Source organism: Macrobrachium nipponense, chromosome 2, assembly GCF_015104395.2.
Source record: "Macrobrachium nipponense isolate FS-2020 chromosome 2, ASM1510439v2, whole genome shotgun sequence".
Lineage (NCBI taxonomy): Eukaryota > Metazoa > Arthropoda > Malacostraca > Decapoda > Palaemonidae > Macrobrachium > Macrobrachium nipponense.
The window spans coordinates 63,391,067-63,404,727 of record NC_087201.1 but is presented as its reverse complement, the minus strand read 5'-3'; the positions used below and the strand labels follow the sequence as shown (position 1 = coordinate 63,404,727).

Below are 13,661 nucleotides of genomic sequence, written 5' to 3'. Positions count from 1 at the left end.
TTTTCGTAATTCGTACCACACATTTTTACCGTACCGTAATTTCGTACAGTACCTAAAAATTCATACCGTACCGTACTAGTACGATATTTTATCGTACCGTAATTTCGTACTGTTTCCGTACCTACTTTTTTTTTTACATTGCAGTTCATATAGACATAACATGGCACTTTTACTACTACTACTACTACCATTACCACCACTGCCACTTCAAGAAGATTGGTGTTATGTAATACATTAATGATATAATACAATTTTATTTTGCTAAGGTTACAAAAGGAAAATGTTCAGTTATACAGTATTAGGCATTCATACAGTTTTATGTGTTGCAGCGCAATAGCATTACAGCGTCAACAATATCCTCTTTTAGACCTAGTCTTAAATCATTAAGAATATAGCGCAACCCAGAGAATGTGCGCTCTACGCTCGCTTGAGTAACAGGCAGAGCAACTGCTACTTCAGCAAGATTTTTTAGTGCACTTTCTTGTTGATAATGCCACCACTGGAAAATACACTCATTTTTACTGATACGTGAAGCTTTGGCGAACATTTTGATATGCTCAGCCACTTCACTCTCTTTGCTTGCGGTATCAGTTGCTCTGCTTACATCACTGACTCGGAGTAATTGCTCTACAATATCTACTGACCCAAGTGCTGAGTCACCTTCACCATCACTATCGCCGCTCGTGAATGAATCGTCTTTTGCCAGCATTGAGACTGACGACATAGAACTAGTAGAAGAAATAGTTTTGATTTTTTTCCAAAGTCCAAGAAGATGTATTTGACTAAGTTCCTTCTGTTCTTCGGTGAGGAGAACATTATATCTTCTGTCAAGATACACAGCAGATAGGAAAGCAGGGTTCCTAAGCAGAGAATCTTGCCGTTTTTCCATGGCTTGAAGGAGAAGTGGTGCTGTGACTGCAGTGCTTCTTTCCAAAACAACTTTGCACTTTACCCACTGAGCAAGGAATTCTCCAGCTGTGAGATTTTTCATCTGTAGTGCACATGTAGTCTCACGGAGTGGTTTCAGAGCTTCTGTTATGTCACTTATTTTCTCCCAATCTTCATCTAAAATAAGTAAAGATTCATTAGCTAGGCCAATTTGGTTCAAGAATAACTTTTTTTCAAGGACACTGTCCAACATATCATACGTTGAGCCCCATCTTGTTTCACAGTCTAGTTTTGGAAGTGATATGGAGCTGTTCTTGAATATTAAGCGCATATTTTGTGTATGCGTCTTGTTCACCACTTTCCGCACCCTACATAAGATATGTTTTACACTGTCTGTTTTCAGAACATCATGCACACAGAGTTGCATGGTGTGTAAAGCGCACCTTACTGATGTAACACTTTTAGCTGCTAAGTGAATGTCATTTACTAAGTCATTTAACTTATTTTCAGCAGCTTCCAATACTTGTTCATCATCGTTTTCTTCATTGTCACTCAAAATTTCTTCACTGTTTCCTTCTTTCACCTGTGTATCACTCTGCATCAGTTTTCCTACTTTGATTACGTTTGATCCGTTATCTGTGGTTAACGAGTAAATTTGTTTTTCTTGTATTCCAGTCTTATTCAAACAAGCTAGCAAAACTGATTTGATCTCTTCAGCTGTTGCACTTTGTGTCATTTCCTTTACAGAGGCTGTCACTACCTTCAACTTGCCATTGATATTAGACTGCACGTTCACCCCAAGGAAATGACGCCCGCGTCGGGTGCAGAGATCTAACTTCACACAAACCAAGCGCTTATCGAACTCAGTCCTCAACTCAGTCTTTTTTTCTCTGCAGCTTCAAGAGTCAGAGACCGAACAGCTCTTTGACTTAATGACACGCCAAGCTTGTTTGCAATGGGACCCATAAGCTTTGACATGGCTGTTTTCTCAAAAACAGATAAGGGCAATCCGTTGACAGTAACTGCTTCAACGACAAGTCCCTGCATCTCTTGCTTACTCATTGCGTATTCTATCACTTCCGTTTTCTTTCTTTTTGCACATGAATCTTCGCTAATCGTACTGACAAAATAATTAGATATATTTTCTCTCTCCCGTTTCCTAGACGCATTTTTTTGGCATTATCCAAGAGTTTCTTATATTCCTCCACATGTCGTCTTTTAAGGTGATTACATAACGGCTTTGAGTGAAGTTCTGCACCGGGCTTCGGTGTGTATGAGTAACCACATCCAGACACAAGGCAACTTGCTGAATTCTTCGTAATGGAGAAGAGCTCAACACCAACAAACTCTCGGTGCCGACCCATTGTGAGATTCTGTTAGACAAAAAAAATAGCATATTAGATTTAAAAACGAAAAAAAAAAAATGTGCTCATGGCTTGCACACAAAAAAAAACTCTCTCTCTCTCTCTCTCTCTCAAAACTATTATAATTTTGCTTGAATTCTTCAAATACGGAAGAGAACATCATTCGAGTCTTACCTTATGTATGATCAAGCTTCTCTACTGAGTAGCACAAAAGCAGAGTGCAGCGGCAGTCTTGCGAGTTGCGGGCAGCAGTCAGCAGGCCTCAGTGTCCTCACGGCGTTAGTGTCCTGACCTGAGCAGCTGCAGTGTGCAGACCAACTACTGATTGATGAATGATGATGAAGAGAGGGGTTAAAAATGCGTTGTCACGTGTGTCAAGGCTGGGTCAAGGGTTGCCGGTGGTAACTGGCTAGCTAGGCCAGAGCAGAGGTCAAAACGGTCGCGGTAAAAGGTATTACCAGTTACCAACTCATTAAAAAGGGAAAATTGACCTTCTCACCTGAGTGATAAGCCGATAAGAAGGTGGGGTCCCTGCCCAGCCTTGCTGTGACGGCTGACAGGGCAAACCCCACTGGGATATGCTTTAATTAACACCCCAGTGAGAAGACCTCTGCTAATCCTTTATGGTCACACACCTGGTTGACGTGGGCGGTGAGTCACCGCCCAAGTCAACCAGGTGTGTGACCCTGGGCGGTTGGGCGGCGGGGGCTTGGCTGTTTGCGACACCTATCTGAATTTGGTACGGAAATGGTACGATTAAGTACGAAAAAAAAATCGTACTTTCGTACCGTACCGAACTCGAAGGAAAATATTGTACCGTAATATCGAACCGTACTTACATCCCCAAAAAAACCGTACCGTACCGTAACATCGTACCGAACCGTACCGTACTACATGCCCTGCCCACACTCCACATGCAGTAGGTGTCATGCTAATTTTGTACCATAACAAATCCCTGCCCAGAATGTTGTGCGTGGCCTAAAGCGCAGTGAAAGTTGTTTTATAGTAGGAGGGAGCATCATAGAGTTTTGACCCTTCTTTGGTGGGAAGGGTTTTCATTGCCTCACCCCGATGCTTCATCTTCCGCAGTCACTCCCCATGATGCTAGAGTTGTCGTGCCTGTGTCTCCTTTTTCTTCCATTGATTCATTGTTGGAAGTATTGGGAGATCCTCAGGCTGATTTGTTGTGTAATGTCGCCACCTCTTCCTCAGGAGTTAATTTGCTTCCTGCGAGGGAGGAGGCTATTTCCACAGTTTCTTATATTTCAGGTTTGGAGGCTTCCAAAATGGCGGCGCTTTGGGCATTGCTTGGGCTACAGGGTTCACCCTCCTTGGAGGGTTTGCTGAAATATTTCATGGATGCTCGCCTCCACCCTCAGTCCCCCCAGCTCTCCCCCCTCCCCCTGGCCTTCTCTACATTGGTGGCCTGGGTCAGCCATTTTGCATCGCTCCGCCGGTGACGCTTGTCGATAGCTCAGGTCAGGGGGCCGTGACGTCTCTCTCAGCACTGCTGGTGACGTCACTCCCAGTACCATCTCTCCCAGTTACATCGGTGACGTCACTCCCAGTTCCCTCAGTGTTGTCTCTCCCTGCTATGTCGGCGTCGTCGGTTGGGGCTGCTGCGCTGCCTCACTCCTCTGTGTCATCATTGTTTGCTCCCGTTATGTCATTGCTACCTTCCAGGACGCATGCTCTTCCTTCAGTGTCATCTGCATCCTTTCTTGCAGGTCCGTCTGAGGCTTTTATGTCAGGCAGTTCTTAAGAGATTGGACTCTGTTTTGGAAAATAGGTTTGCTGCCTTGTCGGCTGAGAAGGCTGTGAGCAAGCAATTGATTGACCACTTCAGTACGTACAGGCATAGTACAGAACTCACGAAGACTCAAAATGCAGCGATGGTCAAGGTGAAGTTATAAATAGATATAGATATAATTTATTACTTCTCTGTCAGATGAGGTAAAGACAAGAGAAGATCAGAGAATGAGGGAAATAAAGAAGAGAGTTAATTTGAGTTGTACCATTCCACACCAGCCCAAGCACAAGAGCAATGCTCTTAAGCAGCAAATATTTGTCATCACACCAAAACAGACAAGGGAGAACACATATTGGGGTTAATGATTATGTAAGAAGAGACAGGCTAAAATAGTGGCAATGGTAGGAAACCAAGGTTTCTCCAAAGAGATGATGACCAACTTTATTAATCTCAGCCACAATGTGTTAGTTAAATGGAAGAGGTCCCTTTATGAAAGGAAGTCTCTTTACAAAACATCAGATCCATACATTGAAACAAAAGTTAAGGGCTTTACATAAATGGCTTTTTGTTCCGATACGTAATACAAACCATCGGTCCTTTAACAATAGGAATGTAACTTAGCGGCAGCTGGAACCGGTCGCAAGCTTCGAACAAGGGGGTTCGGTAGGTAACTGCTTGTCCGACAGTCGGCAGTCCGCGCGACTGAGAGGTGAAGAATCACTTTGCTTTCGGCCACACAGGATAATAGACGTGTTGTTCGCTGCTCTGCCTGCTTCTGTCGTATGCTTTGGAGTACTCCTTCAATTGTGAAGGTATTATTACTTTCTCTTATACTGGTGTGCTTGTGTGGAAATAACGTGAGTACTTGGTTATTTTTTGTTATTTTCTTGTGATTGTCTCGTGGAAGGGATTCCCGCGAGCCGGAAAGACCCCCCACCCCCCACCCCGTCAGCCGCAGATTGTGCCCTGGTGTGGAGGGCCATAAGTGTGGGGCCTTTCGATCCCTTTTCGAGGTTGATCCTCATGAGTTTTGTGCTTGGTGTCGAGGGCATGAGTGCTTTCGCGCCGAGCCGTGTGATGTGTGTATTATTTGGTCGGAGGAGAAGGGGGAGCGTTATGAAGGGAGGAAGAAACCGCATAAGCATGTCAGGGAGTCATCGGAGGGTTCTACAGTTACTCCCTTGGTCACGGACATGTCCTCTTCTTTCCTTCCTCTGTCACAGCTCCCGCATATGGCTCCTTCCCCTGTGGGGGGTGTATCTCGCTCCTTCTCTTCCCTCGATCAGTCGAGTGTAGAGGAGAGGGCGAGTTACCCTGACGTGCAATTGTATTCGGGGTTTTGTGTTCACTCGGGGTGGGAACTGTCCCCCCCCCTCCCCCGGGTGAGGGGAAACCCACCCCCCTCCCCCCAGTAACCCGACACTTTCTTCCTCAGGTTTGCCCCTGCCGCGGGGGACGATCTTGGCCGGGTCTGGTACTCGCTGGGGCTTATGTGTCAACTCGCGAGGGGGACCAGGCCGGTAACCCATGGCCCGGTGACTACAACCATGACTATGGTGTCCACGCCAGGGTATGCTGCTCCTCCTCACCTTGTGTATACGCAGCACATATCTATGGTGAACCCGACAGCTGCTGTGCAGGCGCCGCTGCCGGGTGTGCAGAGAATGTTCATGACGCCGCCGCCTGGTTTTGCTGCTCTTGCTCCAGCCCCTGACTTCTGGTGTGCCAGCCACACGTGGAACGGTACCACCTGTCGGTTCGGTCCCTGTGTCTTCACAGCTGGCTGTTATCCACCATCTCTTGCGAGTGAGAGGCTTTTCTCGCCGAGCAGCAACAGAGATGGCTGGGTACCTCAGACAGTCCTCTGCAGCTGTATACCAGGGAAAGTGGTCCATCTTCAATAGGTAGCGGATTTCCTCGTTTTCCTTCACCGAGAGAAGCTCCTCTCCGTCTCCGCAGTTAAAGGCTACAGAGCCGCCTTGGCCCTAGTCCTTAAACTGCGGGGAGTGGATATCTCCTCTTCCTTCGAGATCTCCCTCCTTATGAAGAGCTTCGAGAGGTCTTGCCCACCCAGGGAACTCAGGCCCCCAGGATGGGATGTGACTCTCGTCCTTAGGAGTTTGACTCGAAGTCCCTTCGAGCCACTCCGAGAGTCGTCAGACAGGGATCTGACCCTCAAGACCCTCTTCCTGCTGGCCCTGGCATCGGCAAAGAGAGTAGGGGATGGGGATCTATGACGCTCGATTCTGTCCCGGACTTTGTGGCGAAGACTCTGAATCCTTCGGTCCCTGACGACCGGTTCAAGTCATTCACAATCCCCTACCTATAGGACTTCACCGATAACGATGTGGATGAGATTGTGCTTTGTCCTGTGAGGGCGTTACGGCGCTATCTGAAGAGAACTCGGCACCTTAGGCCTGAGTGTCGACGCCTCTTCGTTAACACTGGGGTTACCAAGAAAGAGGTATCCAAGAAAACACTATCTGGCTGTGTGAGGTGATCAGGAGGGCGTACGACGCGGATGGTAGTGACGACACCCGTACCCTTCGTCTGAGAGCCCATGAAGTCAGAGGTATTGGTCCAACCCTTGCATTCCGCAAGAACTTCTCCGTGGCACAGGTTCTGAAGGCAGGGGTTTGGGCCAACCAGACCACCTTTACCTCCTTCTACCTTCGGGATATTGCCCACAGGTCCTTGGACACTTCCTTGGGCCCCGTGGTGGCTGCTCGACAAGTTGGTTAGCTTACCCAGCACCCGAGCGGACAGAACAGCATCGCATCCTTGTGTAACTGCATGAATGGACAAGTGAAAGAGATTGTTACTGGCTTCTCTTCCTCCTCTTTTCTCCCCCTCTACCTGTGGGCAGAGGGCCGCGGTCGTCACTACACTGGAGAGGAGGCAGATGCAGGTAAGCTACACGACCGAGCTCCAGCCTATCCCTTTCAGTAGGGATAGGAGCAGTTATCCACCACTCCCCTAACAAGGGGGGGAGTGGAGGCCAACAAGAGACAAACCCATGACTTCATATTGGCTCTTGAAGTAGGAACTAGTTCTTGGTTGCTATTTTTAAGAGGGACGCTTGCCTCCCTCTTATAAATTTGGTCCAGAGGTCTGACCACTGATCCTGCAGTGCACACCCCGATCAGTTGGGCAGAGGCTAGGATCCCTCCCTCTGTTCTTACGACCAGGGAGAGAACCAAGGTCGGACAAATACCAGTCTGCTCATAAGACTCAGATTCCACCCACCAATAGTGAGTCTTCCTATTGTTAAAGGACTGATGGTTTGTATTACGTATCGGAACAAATCACAATTTGTCAAAAATTGTATTTTTCCTAATTATAGAAACCTGATGTCCTTTACGCATAGTCAAACCTCATGCCACCCCTCACTCTGTTTTTCCTGAGCCTAAAGCAAAGTGATTCTTCACCTCTCAGTCGCACGGACCGCGGACTGTCGGACAAGCAGTTAACTACCGAACCCCCTTGTTCGAAGCTTACGACCGGTTTCAGCTGCCGCTAAGTTACATTCCGATTGTTAAAGGACCTCAGGCTTATATAATTAGGAAAAACACAATTTTCGACAAATTGTGATATTGCAAATGGCATAAAAGTAATGAGATAGCCACCTCAAAAACTGAATACTACTCTCCAGTAATAGAATATTCAAAATGCAAGAAAGTCAGAGAATATGGATGTTGGTCTTTCTGTGGTGCACATAGAATTGCTTGCTTTAAATAATTTCATAGTTTAGGTTGGATTTAATGTCATTTTAAAGCTGAGCTACTAATTTTTTTTTTTTACAGTACAATATGTTCAAAAAGCCACTGGAATCTCATTCAAAAGATTCCAGATACAGTCTAACACTTTGCCAATTTAGCAGTTGTTGATTAAAGGAACCAACTTGCAGTTGTTTGAAATAATGGTGTATGGGAAATAGAACCAGGAACGCAGTAGAGTAATACAGTGTTCCCCCCATATTCGCGGGTGATGGGTTCCAGACCCCCCCGCGAATAGGAATAGTTAGAATCCGTGAATACAGACAGCCCCTGATTAACAGCTACCCGGTTTTACCGCATTTATCTAGCAACACTATTAACTGGACTTTCGGCACCGATCTCTGGTTAGTGGCGCTGATCTCCAAGTAACAGCAGCACTGATCTTCAGTTAACAGTGCCAATATTTGGCTACCGATGCCGGTATTTGGTTAACTGCACCATTTAGAAGATTATTAGTGCTGTTATCACTGATTTTTGGTAAGCAGTATCAGCAGGGAACGGAACCCCGCTGTTAACCAAGGACTGCCTATACTTAGGACCTCAATAAAACTGCCTATTTAGTTAGTTCAAACTCAGGAAAAATGCACTAAACATCCTTATACTTGGTTTTTAAATAGCTTATCACAAAAAGTGCATTTAATCATGAAATTGATATGAAAATACAGTCATTTTTTATATTTCTCATAGAAAAATGCTGTGAATACACAAATTTCCCATGAATAATGGGTAGATATGGTCCATAGGGAAATCCTCGAATGTCAAGAATACGAATACGTGGGCCTCACTGCAATTGTTTAGACAAAAAAGCACCAATTTGGCTTGGTCGGTTTGGTCTTCAACTGCCACCACCTCGGTGGCCACTAGTTCAATTCTCAGGCATTCCATTGAGGAGTCAGAGATGTGTATTTCTGGTGATAAAAGTTCACTCTCAGCATGGTTCGGAAGTCACATAAAGCTGTTGGTTCTGTTGCTGAATAACTACTGGTTCCATTCAACGTAAAAACACCATACAAATGAACAAACAAATGAAAAATAAAATGAAGCCAGGTTAAGTGTGCGAGGGTAATTTTGTTGCACAATGTCACAGCTTTGTTTAACCTTATAGGATGATCAGATTAGAATGCTTGGCTGATGATGAAAGTGTATAACATGTAGATTGCTGTTATATAAATACAGTTGGTCTCTGGACACTGATTTTCAATTTAGTACATAATTAACCTTCTCAGAAGCTGGCTGGATTTTTTTTTTCCAAAAGGAAAGTTTTACAGTTGGATACCATCCTTCAGTTCCATGAATTAGTTTTTTAGTGTACTACAGTTAAGGCAATGGAATAGTTGCTCCAGCCTTTTGTGTTTAGATTTTAATGTACTGAGTAATTTTAAAAAAACTTGTTTGAACTAAAAATGGTTGACAGTCAGAAATACATTGCAGTGCATTTGTATCAAATGAATTATATTTTTTTCCAGATGTTGCAAAAATGGAATGCGTATTATGTGAGGAGTTATTTCCTTCTAAAGTCAAACTTGTTCAGCATTTCCGTGAAACACACAGTGTAGCAAAGCATCGACCAAGACGTTCCAAGGTTGTTGAAGGGATAAGACAAATCACTCTCAAGGAATTTGATGAATCAGAAGGGGAAGACAGTGAACCAAATCCAGTCAATCCATTTACTTGCAGTGATTGTGGTGATCAGTTTGCCACTCAGGTAAGCTTTGAAGATCATATTTGTGATAATCATGATAGTAGTATGCAGCAGATAAAGTTTGCTGTTTCATGTATTTATTGTGGACAAAAATGTAAGAATAGCCGTGGAGCAACCATACACCAAGTTTTTTGTGAACAGAGGATTAATGGGTTTGGTTTTAAACGTATTCACCATGAGTGTCCTGCAGATGATTGTGGGGCTATATTTAAAAATCAGCATCAGCTCATTAAGCACATCAAGAATCATCATGCAGGTGAAAGTGTAAAAGTTATAAGTAGTCCCATACTATCCAGAACCACTCATGATGGTGAAAATAAAGTCCCTGCTGTACAGTTAGTTCAGCAACAAATGACAAACTCACCAATGGTTACGGTAACTATGAAACCACACATTGGAAAGACAGATGGTCTGCAGGATTTGTCTCTTCTCATTACTCCTACGAAAGGCATGGAAGAATCAACAGCAAATGACACTTCTGAAAATACAAGTTCACAGTTCATGAGCAAGAACCTTCAAGAATCTGCAAGTATTACTGTTGAGGAATGCTGGACTATGGAAGGGGAAGTACGAGGGGAAGGTGAGACTGTTTTGTGTGTTGCAGAGGATGGAAGTGTTTCACATACCCCAGGAAACAATATTAATGATATTATTGACCATGAAAAAACCTTTCTTCTAATAACTGATAGTAACATATTAAATGACAAGTGTATGAGGTCCTATGAATGCAGAATTTGCTGTGAATTATTTTTGGAAAAAGGTTCTTTGAATGAGCACATGGATAAAAAGCACAGATCAATAAGGTCTACAGCAACTGCATTCATTAAGGAAGAACCAGAGGATGATTTTGAAGATTGTGCAAAAAGGAAAGACGAAGACCATGAGTGGGAGTTTGTCAGTTTTCAAAAAAATAAGGATGATATGGATGTTTCAATATGTAAAGGAAAATTTGAATATGTTTGTAAACTTTGCAATAGAGGGTTTTTATCAGAATTAAGTTATCAAGGTCATATAAAGAATGAAGAATGTCGAACTAAAAAATTCAAATTGCCAAGGATGTTCTCATGCCATTTTAAGCGCTGTGATTCATCTTTCTTTAAGCTTACTGAGCTGCAGAAACACTGGCAAATTGCGCATAAATTTGCAATGGCTTCAGAGAACCATGAGTTTGAAGATGAAAAAGCATTTTTTAACTGGGTTAGTTGTGAAGAAGCTAAACATAAAGTGAGGTTCACTTGCGATGTACGGCGTCGAAAACCTCATCGTTCAGAACGTTTAATGGTATGCCACAGATTTCATTCCTTACGAACTGCAGCTGCAAGGAAAGCTGCAAAACGTGAATATTCAGATAAACATAACTGGGTTCACAAAATTCAGCCATGCCTTTGTTATGCTAGAATGAAAGTGTATCAGGACTTCAATAAAGACACTTGTGACTATACGGGAAAAATCAGGGTTGTTTACTACTATGAACATTCCCATCCAGAATCCAGAGTTACTGAAGAAGAGGAAAATATTTTAGAACACATACTGCAGAGGAATAAACGTAACAGAAATGGATCATTTCAGGAACTGAAGGGTAGTGAAAAAGTACAACATAGACAAAAGTTAGAAAAATTTGCAAGGATTGCAGGGAGAGAATATCGAGCATCAGTTCGTAACTCCAAAACCTCAGTTGTGCGAAGATCAAGAAAAGGTGTAGTTAATGGTGGTATTTTGAATACCAGTTCAGTATCTGGTGTTCACGTAAACGGTAATAGTATATTGGAAAGTGATGAATTTTTTGATTCCCCTGTGGAGATGGTTCTAGATGGACAGTTCGATATGAGTCATGAAGTCCTAGCTGGTCCTGCTGCTGCTAATTTAGACACACTCGCAATTTTTGATGGAAGTAAAGTGAAACAAGATTGTGATGAAACCAGTGAAAATGATGTTGCAGTGAGCCAGGAAGATTCTGAAGATTTAGAATCGGAGGATTCAACTATAGTATTACCTGCCAGTGCAGATGACTGGGGAAAATTGTTTCATTTTGCCCGTTCTAGGGTCGAGAAAGAAGATGATAGTGCTCTAAAAGCAGAAGCATCACTTGTTTTGCCTTATGAAAAAGTAATAGGACTTATATCACCAAGTGAACAAATTCCTATATTTCAGCAGTTATGGGAATTAGCTTACCCAGCTTTAAATTCTGAAGAAGTTATCCAAGTAGTCAAGATTAATGTTGTTAGATAAATATGGTTTGTATTATAGTGCTTTTTGTAGTCAAAAATAGTTGAGAATATTTCAGTGTAATAAAATTATGAAATTGTTGAATGTATTTGGTTTCTTTGGTTTTTCCTCTTCAAGCAGTTTATTGTTCTGTAAATCTATTGAGCTGTTCTCTCTCCTGGTAATATGAAGTCAGTCATGGTTTGTGGGTGAAATTCAAGAACCAGTAAACTATTTTAATGAAATGAGGGAGTTGCATATTGGCTTCTTTTCTAGAAAAGTAATTTTAAAAGTATGTAAAATGTACATATGTTGGAACTACACATAAAAATTTCTTGATGTTCTAGATAAGTATGTATTAAGTATTGTGTTACTCATGCCTAACTCCTAAGTGTTTTAAGGGACATTTGACTTAAAATTTGCCATGAGGACAATTTTCTCACCATAGTCCATGGGCCCAAAACCTGATAGTATTTCAATTTTATATTCACCTAAGATGAGAATTTAGAATACACCAATGTGACTAGTTACCCCAATCACTTTCAGTGTTTTTGCAAATTTTGTAAAATAATATGGAGTTTTTAAAATATTTTTTTTAGATGTTCTGTATAATATAGTATATTGCATATTAACCAAAGGTTTCAGACAACGATTTGCAGTGGCCTAAGCTCCAGTAGCTTGCAAGGTGTTTCTGCTGGTGTAAGGATTTCATAATTTTTATGTATGATGTACAGAATAAATAACTAGCTGATGCTCACTATTGCTTGCGTTTGCTAGTTCCCATATCCATACCATACCCATACCTATACCCATTCCCATACTCATACCCATACCCATACCCATACCCTTATACATTCCATACCCATACCCATACCTGTTCCCATAACCCTACGTGTATCTTAGCCATAACCATACCCATATCCATTCATACCCATATCTACACCATAGCCATACCCATACTCGTACTATACCGATACCTATGTCCAGACCATACCTATACCTACATCCATTCCTTACCCATATCCATACCACACACATACCAATACAATACGCACCCATATCTGTACAATATAACCTATACCCATACCCATGCCAATATCTGGACCATACCCATACCCATATTTATATCTGTATCATACGTATATCCATACCATACCCATATCTAATACCCTACCCATATCTGTATCATGCCATACCCATACTTATATATGTACCATATCCATTCCATACCTGTATGGTTAAGTACCATGGGTATTTCTCTAGAATTCTTGAACGCTGTTAACTTGGCTGGGCTGCCCCCATTTTCACTTAACATTAAGAAAGGTGAAGTTGTTATGCTTATTTGCAATCTGAGCTTGGCCAAGGGCCTTTGCAATGGAACTAGATTGGTGATAATGGATATGAAACCGAGAGTCCTAAAGACAACGTCAATGTGCCATTCAATTTTGCCACAGACAATTTTGAGTGAAGTTAGCATATGCCATAACCATCAACAAAGCTCAAGGACAAACATCACACATGGTCAGTTATATGTCACCTGCTCTTGCATTCGTCCATTTGATTCACTTACTGTTCAGGTTTTTTAGAACTTGCAGCAAAGGAAAAATGTAGGCCAGAATGTAACTGACAACATAGTTTTTAAAGAGGTCCTTTAGATATGGGTATGGATATAGGTATAGGTATGGATATAGGTATAGGTATTGGTATAGGTATGGTGTGTGTGTCCCTCGCCTTCCCCTTCTTTTATGTTAATTTCCTGGGCTGCCTTTCTGTGCGTGTCCCTCTCCTTCCCCTTCTCCTGTCCACCTCCCCTTCTCCTTTCCCACTTCCCCTCTCCCCCCTCCACCACCTCCCCCTTCCCCCAGTACAGATATGGAATGGGTATAATATGGGTATGGGTATGGTTCAGATATGGGCACCAGCAAATACGAGCGATAGTGAGCATCTGCTAGTGCATCTTCAAAAACACACACACA

At 42.8% G+C, this 13,661-nt stretch overlaps 2 protein-coding genes across 3 annotated transcripts in view; one reads left to right on the top strand and one right to left on the bottom strand.

Moving 5' to 3' along the window:
- Positions 1-11,790, top strand: part of LOC135220651 (uncharacterized) — a 241,439-nt gene extending 229,649 nt beyond the window's left edge. For both annotated transcript variants that reach the window (XM_064257998.1, XM_064257997.1), the window contains one exon: positions 9,245-11,790. In XM_064257998.1, the coding sequence (XP_064114068.1) occupies positions 9,256-11,709 (2,454 nt within the window). In that variant the 5' untranslated portion in view covers positions 9,245-9,255 and the 3' untranslated portion in view covers positions 11,710-11,790. The remainder of the gene's footprint in view (positions 1-9,244) is intronic.
- LOC135221196 (uncharacterized) lies at positions 317-1,624 on the bottom strand. The gene has a single exon (XM_064259019.1). It carries the CDS (start codon positions 1,622-1,624, stop codon positions 317-319), a length of 1,308 nt encoding a protein of 435 aa, XP_064115089.1.
- Positions 11,791-13,661: the final 1,871 nt, after the last annotated feature.

Coding starts and splice junctions, on each gene's coding strand:
- LOC135221196 (XM_064259019.1), bottom strand. CDS start 1,624: ATGACACAAAGTGCAACAGCTGAAGAGATCAAATCAGTTTTGCTAGCT.